The sequence below is a fragment of the Uloborus diversus genome, unplaced genomic scaffold (genome assembly GCF_026930045.1).
Source record: "Uloborus diversus isolate 005 unplaced genomic scaffold, Udiv.v.3.1 scaffold_652, whole genome shotgun sequence".
In the NCBI taxonomy this organism is placed as follows: domain Eukaryota; kingdom Metazoa; phylum Arthropoda; class Arachnida; order Araneae; family Uloboridae; genus Uloborus; species Uloborus diversus.
This window is the reverse complement of record NW_026558849.1, coordinates 53619-75174: the sequence shown is the minus strand read 5'-3', so window position 1 is coordinate 75174 and position 21556 is coordinate 53619. Positions and strand designations below refer to the sequence as shown.

Below are 21556 nucleotides of genomic sequence, written 5' to 3'. Positions count from 1 at the left end.
GGGCCTTGTATATTGCTATTTCTACTAAAGAAAATTGGCAAGGGAGATAACAGGAAATAACAAATATCTTCCTAGCTCTTGCTGGCCATAACATACTTTGTTTTTATATTTAATTTGATGTAATCGAAAATATCTTGTTCTATAAAAAGATAAATAATGTAAAAGATATGCACTCTATGTATGTAAAATTGCAAATTTTATTATCAAATATACAGTTTTTTCTTTTGATATACAGAACTGATTTAAAAAAAAATGAATGAAATATCACAATTAATTTAAAAACATGTTGCAACAACCACCAGAGATGAGGAACAATACTTTACGAAATATGGTGAAGCAAAAAGCCTTGTGGCAGATAGTTGAGGAGATTTGTTCTTTTCCTTTTTTCTGAAAAGAAAAAAATGTACAGTAGGATCAAAACAAAATTGGAAAGTGGAAAAATAAATAAATAAAAATCAATCTACCGTAGAAACGCCTCACACAGTGTGTCAAAAAAATTATAAATGCTCAGAAATTCCAAACTTAAAAATGATTGACTCACCCTTGGTACATCAAAGTAGAAAGTACCCGTTCACAACTCCAGAGCTCGAATACGCTACCCTTGAAGTGATTAACAATACTACCAAAAAAGGTAAAACATTCCATTCCAGGTGTTTTCTTTGGGGTAAATTACAGGCGTCAGACAGTTTATGGTGTTACGTAATTTCAGAATAGAAAAGAAAGCTTTTCACAAACACAATGAAAAATTACTGTCATTCACAAAGCATCAGAGCAAGATCTTAAGTTACGGCATTTGATTGTTTTACCTTTTTCATCCGCATTAGACAGTGGCTGCAGCGCCCCCTATAGTTTACTGGAGTTGCAAATTAAAAAGCATATTAAAAAGAAAGAAATTACTGTAAAAACTTCAGTATGGCTCTATCTTCTAACTTTTAAAGGAAAAAGTGAGGAAAATAAATCAGAATCCTTCATTTAAATCTAAAAAGTAGGAGAATTGGGAACATTTCGCCTTTTTTTTGTAAATAAACTCTTTACAAAGAAAGAAAATAATATTTTATGTTTGTAATCTAGAAGGAACCACAATCATATTTCTGTATGAAAGAAGTTTGTTTTCACTGTTTTTTTAATGGTTCATTTTTGCGAATATTTCTGTTATCTGTCGCTTTTATTCTTTACTAACATCAATAAAATAAGTACAAGTTTTTCACTTTTTGCTTCCTTACGTTCAATTAAAGATTTATATTATCTTCTTGCTTAACAAACGAGCTCTATTTTACTACTAATCAACTATACAAAAAATTCTCAAATAGGGAATTCAGCTTTTCTCAATTTTCCAAACAGTCCGTCATTTACTATAATTGTACCATTTATTAGGAATTCATGGAACTAAACAATTAATTAAACATTATTTTATTTCGGTCAATCTAATTTTTTTTTATTTATTTAAATAGCATATAAAAGAATTTTTCAATTTGAACCAGTAGTTCCTGAGATTAGCACGTTCAAATAAACAAACAAACACTACAGCTTTATATTATTAGTACAGATTGTTTATATGGTATTTAATAATAAGGTTTCAATCAATAGGGCATTTACTAGTACCTATGATGATTAAACGCGGGTCCAGTGGCAGCTTAAAGTGATGGAGGATACATCTGTTTTGAGTGTAAGGTAGCAAGTTGGCTTGGCGAGAAATTGACAACAATGACCAAGTTGGCATCATTTTGGACCCCAAATTTAGCAGGAAATTGCCAAGTTTGGCGACTTTTTAAACTTACAGGTCATCAATGACACATGCCATCATCAAGGTCACGTGTGCATCCAATCAAAATCACATCATCAATTATATTATCCACATACAAATATGATACAAATATATATATATATATATATATATATATATATATATATATATATATATATATATATATATATATATATATATATATATATATATGGTTGGATTTTGATTGAATAGATTTTGATTTTTACAGTCTAGGAAAAAGTGATCAATTACTGACGGACACTGGTCATTTTCTGAATGTAAATGGTCAATTACTAACAAAATCTCCTTTTTAAACTACTGGTGAAAATAATTCAAATTATAGTAAATGAAACAGAAAAATAATTAATTATCATTAATCCTGATACATTTACTGAAACAGGTTTCCCTGTGACTTTATCAGGAAAACTAAATAAACTTTTAAAAACTTCCACTAAATTCAATTACTGGCAGTTCACCCAACGTAGTTATAAAAGCATAGGCTAAAATAAATTTTGCAATTAAAATATTCATATGTTGTTTCAAAAATATTACCTTTTCTTCTTTGGTAGATACTTTCTTATTAGCTTTTTGTAATCATATGTTCTAACACAGTGATCATAACCAACAGATGCCAGAAAAGTTCCAGTTGAGTCACAAGACAGAGACAAAACACGTTCTTTGTGATCGTGCAATATTGAGGTTGATTCTCCTTTTGCAATATTCCAAACAAAAATCTTTCCTGACATGTCCCCTGATAATAAGAATTCACCGTCAACTGAAAAATGTATAGTAGTTATTTTAGCCTCATGTCCTACAAATAATCTGACAGGCTTGGCATCAACTGTTCCAAACAAGCGCAATGTTTTATCTACCGATGACGCTGTGGCTACATGCAAGTTGTTGGGGTGAAAGCGGCAAAACTGTAAAAGAGAACATATTGTTAGAGAGATTATTTCAAACCAAAATAAATAAGTAAATAATACGGACAAAGCAAGTATAAAATACTGACTCACAAAACTAAACAATGCTATGGAAAAAACTAAAGAAACTTGTTTTACATATTACTGAGTAAGTTTTAACAAAAAGGACAACTCCATAAGTTAACAAAAACAAAAAAGAGATGCATGAAATACCATGCCTTGCCTTCAATCTTCGAGTTGAATTGAACCATTGCTTTGGTTACTCGTCTCGTCAGTGCTAATTCTATATTAGCTACCAGTTTGTTTCGCACTCTTGGCTTCCTTAAGAGGTTTTCCACCTCCAGCTCAGTCATTTCCTAAGCCGGGGCTGATGAGTGCTAATAAGCACGAAACTGCAGTCCTCGGCTGGAATGACTGAGCTGGCGGTGCATTTCATGTAATTCTGCCTTAGCCCTGGCTATAGGGCGGTAACTTACTGAAAAAAGAGATGGTTTTGTTCCACTCACGAGGCAAAGCTGACATTTTGCAAAGGCTGACAAAAGAAATTAATAAAATAACAATGCACATAATTGCGTAGGCAATTCTAAACCAAAAATCTCTCAAAATGTCTCTTGAATTCTCTCCAAAGCTAGAAGGTGCTGTTTTGACCCTCTTCCCTTACATAATAAAATTAATTAAATTTTAAAAATAATTGCATGTTATTTTGGAAAATAGAACTTTCTTACGATTGAGGAACTTAATTATGATTTTTTTGCTTAATTCCAGATTTAATAGATACACAAACAAAGAATATCAGACGAGAAACGATAAAGCATTCAGGGTTTGAGACTTTGCCCCAAGTTCAATTTACATTTTTACAGGGTTCAATGAACACACAGAGTTTTTCTTTTTTTCTTTTTTTTTAAGCAGGGAAAATCGAGTTTTGTAGCAGGAGAGAGCGCTAATGTAGTAGAAAACAGAAATGTAGCAAAACCTTTTTGGTGCTTCAAGAATTTAAAAAAGAAAAAGATTTTTTTATATGAGACCTGAAAAAAAAATAGTTGACCTAAATTTTCAAACTAACGCCCCCCACTTTATGTTATTGATTTTTTGAGAAACATGTTAGCTCACAATTTATAAACCCAAATTGAATGAAGTCAGCAAAGACAATATATGTAAAATAATAAAATTCCTAAAAAAATGGCAAAAATTCAACTAAAAATCTTTTCACATCTAAGTTTGAAATCATTTCATTCAATTCATGTTTACCTTCATCCAAAATAAAAAATAACTCAAATGTAATTGTTTAAATATTGCTCATACAATTCTGCTAAATGTGTCTTCACATAAAACAAGTTTTAGTCCTTTAAAAAAAGAAAGAAAGTGGTATAGAAGAACACAAAATATATATAAAACTGAAATTCGAATAGAAGAAAAATTTTTAATAATGCAAGATTCCTAACTTCAACCTAAGTTGAACATCCGTCTATTGCCATTACCTAAAAAGAATTTTATTTTGAATGAAATATTATTACAACTATATGATTGCATAATAGACAACAATGGTAGAGTGTTACGGAAGCGGATGTATTCAGATTTCGAAATACAGAAGACCCTCGTTTTACAAAGGGGTTATTGCCCCACGGAAATGCCGCGTAAATCGAAACCGCGTAAATTGAGACCTTGTACTAGTGTTAAAATATAGGTCTGGTTCCGTAGATAACAAAATACTTCACTCTAGTGATGACTAATTGAATAATAAGTTCAATGTGTACATATATCGACTTTTATGCACAACATGCATAAAGAAAAGGTAAATTAACTTCATGTTCTGTTTATAAAGAGGAGCTGGCTATGATATTTGGCAGTCATTAAGAATTTTTCTCTGTAATTCTTTGCAGAGCATTAACGCATCCATGATCACTCTTCCTTCACTAACAAATCAGAAAGATCATTTCTGTTGCCTAGGAATGGCTCAAAATTTTCAATGTGAACGTTTTTGGTTGTGCGTCACTGACGTCGGCATCCTCTTTGATATTATGTGGGACATTGGTTGAGAGTAATGCGATCTTTAAAATGGTAGGATTTTGAAAGAAAAAAAATCTAAACTCTTTTCTTTTTTTGGCGCAGAAAATGCTAAAGTAAGACTTTTTTTTTAAGCAGCTTGTAACAGATTTTCTTGTTACGTGCCATTCCGCACAGGAGTGTGGCCTCTGTAATTACTATTAATATGATTTATATATTTAAATTTTATGAAATTGACAACAAATGTCTGGTCTATTTAATACGTAATGTTTTTCTTTTTAAATCAGTGTAAAATACAATTATTGATAGCATTATTAATTTTTTGTGACGTCACTGGGTTTCCGCTATAGTCGCATTTTTTGCAAAAAGCAAAAATATAATCTCAACTACTAAAATAAAGCAAAGCATTTTTTTGCTTTTTTGCTCAAATAAATAATTTTTCAAAATATCTTTACCAATAATAAAGCTGCAAGTCTCTCTGTCTGGATCTCTATAAGGATCCCCGTCTGTCTGGATGTCTGTGATGCGCATAGCGCTTAGTCCGTTTGACCGATTTCCATGAAATTTGGCACAAAGTTAGTTTATAGCATGAGAGTGTGCACCTCAAAGCAATTTTTTGAAAATTAGATTTTGTTCTTTTTATATTCCAATTTTAAGAACATTTTACCGAGCAAATTATCACAATGTGGACAAATAAATTACGAAATTATCATAACGTGGAACCGTAACATGGGCGAACAAATGAATATAGCAAATCGGCAAGAAATTCATCATCCATTATTTGTAAATATAGAGGCGAATCAAAAGACCTTTTAATTTTCTACTACGGGCAAAGTCGTGTGGGTACCACTAGTTAATAATAATAAACGATGTACAACCCAAGAGAGGAAGCAAGGATGGCGATAGTCAACTTAATCTTTTTTAAACATTAGAAAAATGCTTAAATTACTATTAAGTGAAATAATTATGAAAGTCTCTCTATCTGAATCTCTCTCTGTCAGGATCTCTGTGACGTGCATAGCGCCTAGACCGTTTGGCCGATTTTCATGAAATTTGGTACAAAATTAGTTTGTAGCATAGAGGTGTGCACCTTGAAGAGATTTTTGAAAAATTCAATTTTGTTCTTTTTATATTCCAATTTTAAGAACATTTTCCCCAGCAAATTATTACAACGTGGACGAGTAAATTACGAAATTATCATAACATGGGCAAGCAAATGAACATAGCAAATTGGCGAGAAAGTCACCATCCATTATTTGTATATATATATAGGTGAACCAAATGACTTTTTAGTTTCCTACTTCGGGCAAAGCCGTGCAGGTACCACTTGTTGTTAAATAAATTCAAAGAATCTTAAAACATGAGACAAAAATGTATGAAGATTAATGTATATACATACATCGACTGCATTAGAATGACCCTTGAATATATTCTTTGGACTTGTAGGATCTCCAACATGCCACAATTCAGCAACCTTTTCCTTCGAAGCGACCACAAAAAATTCAGCACAACTGCTTACATCGATGTTCAAATACATTGAAGAGTGTAGAAACTCTCCAATTAAATTAAAATCTTCAGTGCTCCATAATTTCACTGAAAGATAGAGGCATAAATATGTACATTGAAAGTAATGAAACAGTTTAACTCATTTAAATTATTAAATGAAAGTTTACTTCAAAATAATGAACATCCTAAAACCCTTGGCTTGTAGAAATTCAGTTAAAAATTATTTAAATTTTTTTTTAAATCCATAAATTCAATTAGCTGAAATTTATTCATGAAACATATTTTTTCCCTTAAAGAGGTAGTATGGTTAATTTGATACAAAAAAGCATATTTTTGACAATTTGTTTTGACAACACAGTCAATATATATTTATGTGTACAGTGACAACACAATAAAGTAACATTTCAAAGAAAGGGATGGGGGCAGTGCAATGTTGAAAAAAGATGATCCCCCCTTTTTTTTCTTTTAAAACAACATTATAAGGATTTTTTTTTTTTTTTTAATGGAAAAGGTTTTTAAATTTAAAATGATTTAAACACTTTAACACAAGTATTTTTCGAGGTAAGCAATTAGCATATTAAAAGAAGTTGCATTAAAATATCTTAAATTCAAATAAATAAATGATAGTAATATGACAAATTACTATCATTATTGGTAAATGAAAACAAATCAGGCTTTAATGAAGCATATATAAAAATTTTTTCCCATTATAGTTATTGAAATAAATGCAAACACATTAATAAACTACTCCATTTCACTTTCAATATACTTGCTTGCACTGATGAAAAAAAAGAATACTGGGCACCCTAAAAGAGTACATAAGTGCTTTATTATTAGAAGGAATATTGTGGCTTTTAACATGCTTGAGTTCAATATATTGTAAGTATATCATGGGGTATATTTGTGTGTATATTTCAACAGGCTTCCGACACTGAAATAATTTAAATGTTAAAATTGCCGAAATAAGATTATGACATGTTCAGTAAGTAAGTTCAATAAGTTGAGTTTCAATAAGATTGGTAAGTAAGTTGAATAAATTCAATAATTCAAATTTGCCACACTTCTATAAATTCTAATATTACCTTACTATAAAGACATTGAGATTTATAAAAAAATAGCAAGCTGAAGGATTGCACTTCTTAGCAGTGGCAAACGCAGGATTTTCTCAAGGGGACGATTCATTTTTTTCACAAACTAATGTGAACACTGTTTGTCCCCCCCCCCCCTCAACTCCAGTTGGAAATTTTAGCTAATATGCAATCTTAGAAATTACTTTGGGGAGGCAAAAACAAATTTTGCAGACCTTTCTAATTTATCTTAGTTTTTAAGTCACAAATGCTCAAATAAACAAGGAAATAAGTTTCATTACTAATAATACCTTTTGTTACTTAATTACAGTGTTATACTCTTAATATGAACCTAGTTGAAAGTGCAAGTTTTGCACAAAAAATGAGGGCCAATGCTGTTCTGCCGTGAGAATTTATCGGATCTGTAGTTCAAAAAAAAAAAAACACAATTTTAGTCCATCTTTGGTGATGTTGGAAATTTCAGAGGCCCCCTCCCAGAAAATTTGGGAAATTTATTTCTTAAAAATGTAATTGCAGGCCATCTTTGGTTAAATTACTAGTAAGAATATGTTTAAAGATGCACATATGGAAAATTAAAAAAAATTGCACTTTAAAACACACTTTCAGACAATCTTTGATAAAGTTAGAAACAAGGAGGGTTTAGAAACTTTCTGCTCGAATTTTTAAAAGTTGAAATTTTGAAAACATGATTATATTGGCCATCTTTGTTATGATAGGCAAGGTATGGGGTTCGAGGAAACCTACCCAGCTATTTATCGAAATATTAGTCTTAAAAACTCAATTTTAGATGATCTTTGGGATATTAGGGGAGGGAAGGTTCGGGACTCTTCTCCAAAGATATTTTGAAATTATAGTTCAAAAAGACTAGTTTAGATGATCTTTGATGAGATGTTAGCAGGAGGAAAATTTCGTGGACCGTCTCCCTTTATAATTTTTAAAATTGAGCTCTTAAAACCCCAATTTTTGGCTATCTTTAGTGGTGAGTGATGTTTTCATAACTTTATTTTAAATAAATGAATACGTCAGCAGTTTTGTTACCCCTAGCAGTGTTGCTTCCAGGAGAAAATGTTACTGCCAGACCCGTCTTAATCCAGCCATGTGGATCTATTTTTAAAAAATAAATATAAACAAATGTATAACTAAAACAAATCTGAGCAGTGATAATACATTTTGGACAATGTAGTAATTTTTGAAGCAAACTCAAAACCTAAAGGGGGGACGTTAAACCTGCCCCCCCCCCCCCCGCATATTATGCTGCTTGTTGGGTTATTGAAATGTATGCAATCGAAACTACATGCTTGCAAACACTAACTTTTCTCTTTGTGAACCCATCTAGGATAAATTATCAGTTTAAGAAATGCTGTTTTAGAGCATAAAGACAAGCACACTAAAAAGTTGTATGGTTCAGAGGAAACATTTTAAACCAGCATTTACAGTATTACACTTCTGTTTTTCCTTTTTTTTTTTAAATTTACATGGTGGAAAATGAAGTTTCTTTAGCATAACCTGTAATTTATAGCTAATATAAGAATCGAGTGTCCAAGCAATGAAAAGGTTGGAAAAAGCCCACTCTTCTTCTTTTCAAATGCAATCAAGTTTTTATTAAAGAAGCAATTCAAAGAAAAACAGCAAACATGCAACTAAAATCCAGAGTGATACCTGCATCATAGCCCGCAGAAAACAGCAGAAGGTTTGGAATATATTCCTTAGAAACTGCAAAACATAAGCCATATACAGGATGTCGATGACTTGCTAGCACCTTGAAAAGTCTATGATAACGGAAAGGAAAACTTAAACATAAAATCTAACATACTTTAGCATTTGGGTGGTTTGGCATGCAATTGATAAAAAGAAACATTTCATTTAAATGCAGTCAAGCTCCAATAATCGGAATTGATCGAAACGGATACCATTCTGTACTATTGGAAGCTCAGAATATGGCAGGGTTTGTGATTTTTTTTAAAAAATCAAAAAAGTCGGATTTTTTTATTTTAATCGGATTTTTTTATATTTTTATTAAATTTATAATTATTTATTACTTTACATTTATAAACATAATATATTATCATACAGTAGATGAATCTATTCAGCTTACTTTTCCAACTAAGATAAGTTCTCTAATTATTCAATACATGTTTAAGCTTTATTATTACGTTATAATATTTCGATAAGAAGCGATTTTGTTTTATGCTTTGCTTTAAAATATGGTTTCCATCATCATGTACATTTTAGTATAAAAGAATATGTTGAGCAATTACTTTTCTTAATTATATCAGTGTACGAGATAAATTCAAAATTTTTATTTGGTTCTATACTGAATTGAACTGAAATTTTGGAGTAAAAGCAATATTGCAAGAAGGATAATCTGTTACACACACAGAAAGATTGATCTATGTAGTTTTTTGCCTGTTGAAGTTATGATTGTATAATGCAGTGTAGTTAAATTTAGAGCAACACATTCTGAAAATGCAAAATTAATTTATAAAAATAAAATGAACTGATTTTAATTCAAATCAATTGATTTAAATCAATGATTTTTTTAAAAAAAATCAATTGGTTTAAATTATGATTTTAATCCTGATTTAAATCAAGCTGATTTAAATCAACGAACCCTGAAATATGGAAACTACACAATAAATCTGTAGGAACTTTCGAGTATCCGAGCAGTTGTGCAATTGTGGAACCATGGGGTAGTTTAGGTAAAGAGCTGCAAGTTTACAGCGATCTTTCGGCTTAGGTTGGCAAAAACTAAACTTGACAATGTGTATAAATAAAATTAGTTACATTTTCTGTTTGTTTAATAACATTTCAAAGCACAGTTTACAATAATATATATAATCTTGAGCTTTACCGATTAATTAGATTGTATTGTTCTGATGACCTGCTATATATAATATTCTAGGATTGATATAAACCCTTGTTGTTTCTAGTGCACACAATGCACCTATATAACAATAGTAGGGTAATATTGGTACAAAGTCATGTTTCCTACTGTTCTTAATAGAGATAAAGCACTGTCCCAATGTTACCCTAATCATTGGGGTAAGATTGGGACAAATTAAGTTTTATTTCATATGAAATACCACAGCAACTTGAGTTGTTCTTTTGCCATATCTTGTAAGAAGATTACTCAACTTACACACTGACGTTTTTTTTTGAGCAATCACGATTGCTTATTGTTTTCATTTGACTGTTTTTGGGGTCCTATCATTTTATTTTCCCACTGCCACCCTCTGCACCAACACGCACACACACACAAACACATACACACACAAACACACACACATACACACAACTACCCACACACTCATGCCTGCACACAGACACAAACACATGTTCCCAAACACACATACCCCCCCACCCCCCCCCCACACACATTCATACACACAACTACCCTCACACTTATGCCAGCACACAGACACAAACACACATGCCCACACACACAAACACATACACACACAAACACACATACACACAACTACCCACACACTCATGCCTGCACACAGACACAAACACATATGCCTACAAACACATACACATACCCCCCCACACACACATTCATACACACAACTACCCACACACTTATGCCAGCACACAGACACAAACACACATGCCCACACACACATACATACCCCCTACACACAAACACACATACTCCCCACACGCAAACACACACGCCTACATATACACAATCGTGATTGCAAAAAATATAATTAAATAATTTGAATTCAAGATGTCAAAATTCAAATTAATTTTTTTTTTCTTTCAGCTTTTATACTTTCAAAAAAAAAAAAAAAAAAAAAGATAAAAACAGAGTAAAACTTTGAAAAAGTGTTCAGACTACATCATCTCACCGTATATAAATGACAAAAAAAAAAAAAAAAAAAAATCAAAAGCTAGCTTCAGGAGTCTCTAAAATTTGAGGGCTTTAGGTCAATACCCACATTGCCCATGAGATAGTAAGGTCCAGGGATGGGGCCCCTTGACCTTTACGTTATTGCCCACAGGGCAGTTCTCAAAAGGTGGGAGCAAAAAGGTTAATTCTGAGCAATTTTTAAAATTTTGAAATTTGACATCAATTTTGTTTTTATTGCATAATATGTACACCTAGAACATCATGTATCAACAAAATTAATAGGTCAGTAGATATTTATAAAATTATTAATTAGCAAATTTAATGATCGGTCTGTAGGTAACAGATTTTGGACATTGATGCCCACTAGGTAACAGATTTTGAATACCATCATACAGTTGACTCTCTGTTTAACGACTTTCAAGGGACCACGAAAAATCGTCCTTAAATAGAATGCTTTTAACACTATAGTGGGCCATCTGGGACCGTGAAAAGCCGTCGTTAAATAGAGAAAGTCGTTAAATAGAGCGTTGTTAAACAGAGAGCCAACTGTAATTTAAAAATTTTGAACTTTTCCAATGAAAGTTTTTTTTTTTTTTTAATTTGGCTCTTAAAAATTAAGAGGATTAAAAAAGTACTAGAGTGGTTCTGAAAACTGGTCTCCACAAAAAGGAAATTTTGCAGACTCCATTTAACACTTTTTATTAAATACTAGCAAAAATACCCGGCGTTGCCTGGGTTAGCAATAGTTATCAGAAACAAACGTTACTTGCATTTGTTTTCTCAGGGTGGCGACAGGAACTGTGAAAAAAAGTTCCCTGACTTTTCCCTGATTTCCCTGATTAAGTTCACCAAATTTCCCTGATTTACATTACCAATAATAATGGTTTTCTTTCTTTGCTCTACTTGAAATCCATTGTATGTTTGTATAAAATGCAGTATTGTAAACATATCAAGTCAATTTTTTTGAAAAAAAAAAAAAAAAAAAAAAAACCCTACGAAACAGTATATTAAATTTTTCTACATGGAAAGATTAGAGAAACTTTACTTCCAGAAACCATTTAGCACAATAATTTTAAGAAACTATTAAAATTACTCTTAAAAACATGTGTACTTATGATAGAACTAAAAAGTAATTGAAATTATTTTGAACTAAGTTTCCAAACAGTATAATAATTGTTGCAATAATAACAAGTAATAGTGAAAGAATAGAAGTAATGTAGTTATTCTTATATAATTAATTGACATATTTATGTAAAACAGATGAAACCATTTGACATCCATTAATAGGGAGCTTTTCTCTAATCAAGAACATAGGTTTTAATGAATGAATACAGCATTTTAACAATAAAAAATAAAGATATTTAAAGTAAGAAAAAACAACGTCAAAAAAGCACAAATTGCCGAATTCAGCAGACACGTGTTTTGGCGTTTCAGGGAACGCCTTTCTCAATGCAAAACGTAATGAGCTTATGGACGAAAGACACTGGACAATGGAATAAAGTCAAGGAGCTAAGGCATTAATGAAGGCTTCCTCTTTGCCTGTATGGTTGTTTATTTTACGTAGCATTGAAAGCGTAAAAGGAAATTACAAGCTAGGTAAAATAAACAACCTAACAGACACAGAAGCAATCTTAGGAAGTTCATCCTGTGGTTAATAAGTAAGATTCAATACTTTGACGTTGAGGAAAAAAGATGCACAAATGCGGCAGTTTACAATCGCACCTCATTAATTTTACTTTTTTTTTTGAACAGATGATTGGCGGAAAATTCGTAGGGAATTAAAGTACTTAATTTTGTAAAGCAAAAAAAAAATTTTTTTTCTTCATAAAATCAATTTTCCCTGTTTTTTTGTAATTTTTTCAAAATTCCCTGATATTTCCCTGACTTTTCCCTGATTAATAAAGTTCCCTGACTTTTCCCTGATCTCCCTGATTTCCCTGATCTGTCGCCACCCTGTTTCTGTTTTAAGCGAAAGAACTTAAAACACACCTTTTTAACGTGACTTAAAATCTAGCTTCTTCCTTACTCATAAAACTAAAGTAGCAGTAAGTAAAAAGAGCAAAATAGTATTCATATAGAAACGAAAACACGAAATTTAAGCGTATACAAATTTGAAGAATTTCCGAAATATGTGAAATTAAACTTCACATGTTTAAAAAGATTCATCAGTTAATATTTATTTCTTTATTTATTTTACATTGAGTCTTACCTTCTCTGTATGTATATTGAAGAACGAACTGTTTAAAAAAATGTAACCGCGCGCCCGTGATCCCCTTAAACTTGCTTTAGTTATTTTGGAAAATTTCAATTATTGTGGGCTCTTGGTGAGATTTAAAATATTACCGAATTTGCGAGAATCGTTTTGGGATACCTTGGATAATGCTCCCCCTCCTTAATTTGAAAAACGGTATGTTACTAATTTTTGTTAAAGAGATATTGTCCCCATATGCTAAGATACTTTTGGTCACCATAAAATGGCGCTAATCAATTTCCTCCGAAATGTTTCCAAAATAAGTAGTAAAATTTGGCGATGGTTTGAATTTGTGCCAAGTTACATTAATGGAAGTTTTTGTGGTGTTTATGGATTTGCCTAATTTAGTTGCTGGATTATTTTACAGTAAAAAAAGCTTTTAAAGATTCTTTGATTGACGATATTTTGTTTGCATGGTGACAGCCGACAAACATTATTACGTAGTCTTTGACTTCAAAAACCGTGACAGTTGAAAAAACTGCCAAATGCATCCGCTACTGAAATCAACCTGCATAAATTTTAGCGAGGTTTCTGCTGTTAGATTGGATAATGATTAAAAAATCCAATCAGCACAAATAATTAAAAAAAACCATTAATTACACTAAAGTTCCGTTTAAATGGAAAATAATCAACCAAATCTATAGTTATTATTAGCCAATCTTGGGGAAAAAACGTTAATTTAAGATTTGGGTTGAGAAAAGCCTCAAACAGTCAGACGAAACACAAAAGCATTCAACAATTCTAACTATGAACTGGGAGTTGAGATGATACACTAAATAATGAATTGGGTTGAGGAAAGCCTTCGAACATGGAACAAAAAAAGCCCATAACTCGTTTTTCATACAACTTAGAACTTTCTAACAGATGCCATCTTCAGCAGAAAAATAAGCGCTTTCGATGGACACATAATTTTAATATGTGCACGTACTTTTTAACCGTCATATTGGGGCATTTATGCGAAAATTTGGACAAATTAGAATAAAAAAGGAACTATCAATCGGATTTTTATCGAACTGGTCTAAAAACCTCCCCAGTACCAAAAAGAACAAACGGTGAAAGTTTCAGCCAAATCTGCCGGTTAGTTTCTGAGATCTTAGGGAACAAATTTACCAAAGTCCATTTTTATATATATAGATTTTTTTTAATGATAACAATATAAATAGCACTTTTTCTTTGCAAGAGACAGTTCATATCAGTTGTAGTATGCACTCAAGGTGATCTGGGGGGGGGGTAATCAAAAAGCAGTTATTTTAAAAAACGTAAAATGGTTTTTCTTACAACCTTTTCTCATCGATACAGGGTGGTTATAAAATAACTTGAGGTGTTCAGAGCCCTCTAGCAATTGAAGTAGTGGAGGAAACATCGTCAAATTTCATGGGCATACATAGTAGACCATGGAATTTCGATTTCTACAATAAAAAAATAGTGCCTAAAGTCACCAACCAGGGGGGATTTTGGCGCTGGCGCTGCAAAAGTGTATTACTTGCGAATACTAAAGAATTAAATGCCAAAAAAATGCAAATTAAAAGCAAAGTGTTGCTTACAAACGAGGTTCAATAAAACCAACAAGAAATTTCAATTTGTAACAAGAGAAGAATTTTACAAAAAGTCGTCAGGAAGAAATTTCGGCGAGGCAGCAAGGATTTCTTTCTGAATAATATTCATGTAAGATGGTGCACCACCCCATGTTGGGCTTTAGGTACTGAGTGTGTGGCGGCAACATTTCTTTGATAGCAGTTTTATTAGTCATGCATTTCGTACCGTATGGAGACTGTGGTCGCCCAATCTTTCACCTTGTAATTTTTAACCATGGGGATTTCGTAACGCTGTTGTGTATCTGCGACATGTTCCCAATATCTCAACTTTCAAAACTAGAAAAATGTTACAGGTAGGCAAAATTACCCCCCCCCCCCCAGACGTGTGAAAAATGTATGCAGTACCTGAAAAACCTCAATGTTGGTCATATTGAACCTCACTTGTTGGTAAAAATCATATTTTGTGAATAAAATTGATGCATATTTTATCAGTTAGCATTTAATCCTTCAACAGTCACAGTTTCAAAGCCAAAATTCCCCCCTGGTGGCGATTTTTGGTACTAATTTTTTTTATTTCAGAAATCGAAATCCCATGGTCTGCTGTGTATGGCCATGAAATTTGGCAATGTTTCGTCCACTACTTCACTAGCTAGAGGGCTCTGAACACCTCACGTTATTTTATAACCACTCTGTATTTAAATGCAGTCTAAAAAATTTCACCAAATAGGGATAGTTAAAACTTTCCGACACAAGTGAACAAGAAAACTTTTTAAATGTACAAAATATTCAGCAGAGGTTTCACAACAAGAAATACCTACTCGTATTCATTTTCATCTTTATCAGTAGCTGAACACACAGCAGACTCAAAATCTGCTAAAGATGGGTGATCACCTACAATGTTTGTAACATCCTTCCTTCTAAATACTTGAATTAAGGAATCGTCAAAAGAGCAGGCAATGTATTTATGGTCTACTGTAACATCTACAGCACTGATGCTACAAAGAAAATGGTTTAAAAAATTTTACCACATGATTTAATAAAAACTTAGAAATTGAATTGCTATATTTCTTTTAATAAGAAATAATTTTTTTATTTCATGTAAATTGTTAGTAGGCACTTTATTTTTTCTATTCGCACACTACACAAAAAATAAAAAAAATATGTAACATTTTAAAATACAGTCGAACTCGCTTATAATGCACCCTGATTTAATGAGAACCCGGATTTAGCGAGGAAATCAGAAAGATTTGGTTGGTACAATGTTAAGTCTATAGGAGCACAACTCGCTGTTAGCGAGTAAACCCCCGCAAAAAACGAGCAACATTTTTTGGTTCATAAAATTTCTATTGACTTTCAGCTCAGCTTATCTTTTTTGAAAAAAATCCTTTGGCATTCTGAAGTCAACTGAAAGTTAGTGATAAGTTATTAAGTGATTTCTGATTTGTGTGCTGTATCAGTTTATGATCTTTACGCACAGTATCTTTTTTTTTTGAAGAATTGTTTCAAGTTAAATAAATACAATAAAGTATTTTATCACACTCAGAGGATATTGTAACTCAAATTCAAGCTAATTCTGAGGGGGAAAAAGATAATAAGCCAACGACAAATGGGAAGAACTTCAACAGGAAAAAACCTCAATATACACCATAGCTTTTGATCTGTAGAAATCATTTTAAAAACCAGGGGTGCAAATCACCAGAGTTTTGGGGCAATGAGCACTCCTTGAACACAATAACACAAGAAAAACACAATAAAACAGTGCAAAGCAAAGTAACCAACTATTTTGATACTGTACGCAACAAAGCAACTATGTCCTAATTCTTAGAAGCTTTGGGCGAACCAGTTTTTAAGAGCACTCGGTTATAACAGGCAAATATTGCAGTCCTTTTGCAATTGTAATAACTGTTTGACTGTATTACCATGACTTCCAACAAATTATCTGCAGCAGCATGCAATTTGCAGGCCTTAAAACCGGCCAGCAGAAAAAAAGAATCCTCACATAATCTGCACCAGTCTATAATCTATTGATAATATGTCAGCAAAAAAACAAAAGTTTATTTTGACTAAATATAAAATCTTAGCAACTAAATTAAAAGTGTGAAGAATGTGTAATTTTTAAGCTATGAACAATTAATCTAAAATAATACTGATTCCTTCTTGAAATCATAAATACAGTATGCTAATTACTTAAAAACAAAGAGTAAAGACATAAGCCTAAGTCAGTAATCTACAAATGGTTAGTGCAAATGGAGACTGCTTCTTCTTTGCCTGTAGGGTTGTTTATTTCACGTAGCCTGAATCATGTAAAAGAAAAATTCAGGCTATGTGAAATAAGCAACCCCAGAAGCAACAAATTCTGCTGTAAATTGAAATTCAACACTATGGCATTGAGAAAAAAGCAGATAATCTGCAAAAGCATATCATTTGCCATGTAGAATGTTTTGCCTAGTGTTGTGAACATAATAAATATTTTGTCTACGAAATGGCTGTCATTTTTGACAGTTCACAACATTACAGGCCAAAAGTAATAAAGCTTGAAGATTTACAAATTAACAAAATGCTTGTTTCATCTACGAAATTGAAAATGTAAAAATAGTATGGTGGTAATACAAGTACAATATTTAAAATATTACTCCAAGTAAAACTTGAAGGTTTATGAATTGAAAAAAAAAAAAAAAAAACACATGTTTTGATAATTATATTAAAATTGTTAAAACACTATGGTAGTAAAAGGCATAACTGGATGAGTGCATTCAGTTCTAGAGGTACATTTAATGCGTTCAATGTCTCAGTTGAATCATTGGAATGGGGGGTACTGAAAATTTCATTTTTCCATTGAACTCTGCACTCTGTCTTGTGTGAGAAATCAAACTTATTGATGAATAGTTTTGTTGCCTAATTCACAAATTTTCATCTGTATAATATGGTGGATATTGGAAAAGTAATTTTCCATCTATCAGGTACAGACTTACATGTAAAAAATTTGGCATTCAAATTTTGGATTGAACTGGGAATACAGTGGTGGTCAGAATTAAAAGGACAGCAGAAAAATTGTGCAGAAAAAAAAAGTTCTGAAATAATTCAGTGAAACTTATACACAAAATGTCTTTTTATGGTAAAAATCATTGTGTAATGCAGAACATTTGAAAATACAAAATATAAATGTTTTGCCGTGATTAATTAAAAAATGTCATTGTTAAAACTGGACAAAATTATAAGGACAACGAGCATTTTGACCTGAAAACCCTAGTAATCAATAATACCCCCCTTTTCTTTAATCACTTAAATCAGTAATTATGTAATGGAAGTTGAAGAACATTTTTGGAAACTTTAATCCTGGTTTTATTGATGGATGAAATGAGTTCTTGCTTGTTTCGACATTGAGTACCAAATAAGTAATGATTTTGATGTTTGAGAAACATATAGTTAGGCATTATTCTGCTGGAACAAATAGTTTGAACTCATAATTAACGATGATTTTTGGTTAAAAAAATACTGCTCAGTACATCAACATTACTCTCAGAATTCATTCCTCCCTGCACAAAAAATATTGATATAGTTCCCGTCCGTTGCAAAACTTCACTCAGACCATTACTGACTCTTACTTCCAAATGAACGCTTGGAGATTTGTTTTTTTTCCTCACAGAGATCGCAACAGAAGTAGCAAAAACCATCTAGTCCAACCTAATTAAACTTTTTCTCATCAGAAAACATTATTATCCCCCTTTTTACCCATAGCAATGCATTTTTGGCATACACAACCCTTGGTCTCTCATGAACTTTTTTAAGAGTCTGTCATGACATTAATTTCACACACTGAAACTATTTCTCTTTTTGTAATAGATGTTGAATAGTTTGAGAACTGCATCGTAACTTGAATTCCCATCTAATATCTCTTGATGTTTGTTTTTTGGAACAAGCTCGTCGTATCATCATTAGTTTCACACAAACAGCAACAGAAGATTTCCTACCTTTTCCTCTTTGTTGACCATATTTTCCGGAATTTTTGAGAAAACTCAAAATTACCAATCTCAATCTATTAAAATTTGTTGCGATTTGACGTACAGTACTCCGTGAAAATTTCCAAGCAACCACTTTCCTTTTCTCAAATTATTTTAAGTTTTGTACCTAGCGGGATGACTAAAAATAAAATTTAACTTTCCTGATCGCTTACTAAGAATTTATATCGTTATGTAGCGCAGGTTGCAGAACAAGAGATATGCAAATTTTGCTTTTTAGAACACACAAATCTAATTGTCCTTATAATTTTGTCCATATCACACGGATGTCTAAACTCAAACTTCCTTCTATGAGTAAGAAATTCCTCGGCATTTACTATTAGTTACGAGTCATAAAACATACTTTTCAAACAAATACAGCAAAGATGTGGTAGTTTTTCAGTTTGTCCTAATAGTTTTGACCACCACTATAGCACTGACTGAAACCACATTGAAACTGGCAAGGGAACAATAGAATAGGAACCATAGTCGTCCATATGCAAAATTTTAAGGGGGGGGGGGGTCAGAAATTTTCCCCGTGGTTTAGAAGGATATTTTCTTTGTGGAAACCGATTTCAATACAGATTAAGAGTTATTAAAACTTGAAATTTTTTTAAACTTATTCACTAAAATGGCTGCAGAAGAAATATTTTTACATTTACAGAAAGAAAAAAGCACTAAAAGCAAAAAAGTTCTAATTTCTAGGGGGGCTTGAGCCCCTCCCCCCTCATTTGGGCGCCTATGATAGGAACAAAAATGGACACTAAAAAGCCTGCTGCCAAGATAAACCGCAGAAAAGCCCTACTAAGTTCTAGTTTCATGAAATTAAGTCCTGACAAACTGCCGCAAGGCTGTCCTTGCAACTTATGAAGGATCTACTGTAATTTCGGGTAGATAAGCCGCCCTATCGTATACGCCGCAGAAGAGCATATCAAACCATGGCGCCCCACACCCTCTATATATACATATGTACGGATGCGATCATTTATTTTAGTTAGAAAAAAACTGTAACAAGCAACTGCATTTGTTAACAGATAAAAATGGAATAAACTTCGTGTAAAAAAAAATCAGAAAATGCTACAGTTTCACAAAAAAACCAGTGTTGCCAGATGACATCTACAATTGGTTGGATAAAAAGTTTTCAAATCATTGTTATACTTAGCAGTTCATTAAAAAATTGTTTACCCTTTATCAATTGATTCTTTTTTTTTTTTAAATTTATCATCGAGACATTTTAAAACATTACTCAGACTATAGGGACTCTAACTCAGAAAAGCTAGCGATTCCTCCATTTTTCAGCCTAGTGAAACGTATGTTATCATCACGAATCTGGCAACACTGGAAAGAACAACAACAGCGAAAGCGGTAAAATCGGCGCAAACTAACGCAGGTTTAAGGGTGGGAGAAATTAAATTTAATGAAAAACCTGTTTCATGGTGCAATTTGAGAGTTCTACTAGCGTTTTTTAATGAATTTTAACATTGCCACTCGATTGGGCGAACATGAAAAGCACTAAGAAAGAATGGTGGGGGGGAAATTTCTTCAGATACGCCGCCCTGGCAGATACGCCGCAGATGTTAAATTTCAACTTCAAAACACGTATAAGCCGCGGCTTATCTACCCGAAATTACGGTACTAAAAATTCCAATGGTCCTCATGGGTGAATTGAGTACAAATCTCAGTATTTGTAATATAACTGCAGCTAAGCGACATTTACATTAAGTACAGAAATAGTGTACCTGCTGCTATTCCATGCTTTCTTAAACATTGCACTTTTTACACTTTAAATAGTTTTTCAAATATTTAATATGCTAGTTGCGTTGCTTGGCTTTGCATGGTCTACATCGAAAATAAAAATTAGGTTCAGTGAAGTGTGTTAAACAATCGGGCTTGAACAAAAAAAAAATCTGTAAAATTTCTCGATATATTGCAGAGGAATAACCAAAAAGGAAAAACTTTAAATCCTCTGATCACAGAAAAAGCCTCAAAACAAAAGCAAGAACTTTATTTGTTCACGGTTGAGAAAAAAATAGCAACAAATCTTTCTTCTTAATGATTTTATTCACGCAAATTAAAACTGAGCACATGGCAGACAATAAATTTTCGATTGAAAATCCATACTCTTTTGCTTAAAAATGCTTACAACTTTTCTCCTGGAGATTTTACAGCCTTGGTGGTTTTGAAATCAGAAGGAAGTAAATCTACTTCAGGGGTATTTTTTGCAAACCATTCAAATGAGATTGAAATCAAGAAAATCTGATAATTATTTCAGGGTAGAAAGAGCGAATTAATGCCATTTTTGGCTCTCAAAATTAAAATTTTAGCTGTTCGAAACTTTTTTGGTGTTTGTCGACCGCCCCCCCCTCCCCCCCCCCCCCGTTAACAAGTACCTCGCTGCCAAATTGGTTCGAGATTTGACATAAACTGTGGATTTGTACAAGGAGCATACACACATACATACACACATAGCTATATATTCTTTGTTTTATTCATATAGATAATTCATCAACCACAGTAAAATTTGGATGAGTTTTCTCCAACAACTCTATTCTATTGAAACATCATTGTATAAAACATATACATAAGTTTTTTTTCCTGCCACGGTAGGTTTCATTTTACTTTGAAACAACACA

The 21556-nt window shown here is 32.3% G+C and overlaps 1 protein-coding gene across 1 annotated transcript in view; it reads right to left on the bottom strand.

The window, feature by feature from the left end:
- Window positions 1-275: 275 nt before the first annotated feature.
- Window positions 276-21556, bottom strand: part of LOC129233720 (uncharacterized) — a 71343-nt gene continuing 50062 nt past the window's right edge. Inside the window, exons 7-11 of the mRNA XM_054867698.1 lie at window positions 15744-15920; window positions 8943-9052; window positions 6089-6282; window positions 2318-2685; window positions 276-387 (exon numbers count right to left, since the gene is read on the bottom strand). Coding sequence (XP_054723673.1) covers window positions 276-387; window positions 2318-2685; window positions 6089-6282; window positions 8943-9052; window positions 15744-15920 — 961 coding nt within the window. The remainder of the gene's footprint in view (window positions 388-2317; window positions 2686-6088; window positions 6283-8942; window positions 9053-15743; window positions 15921-21556) is intronic.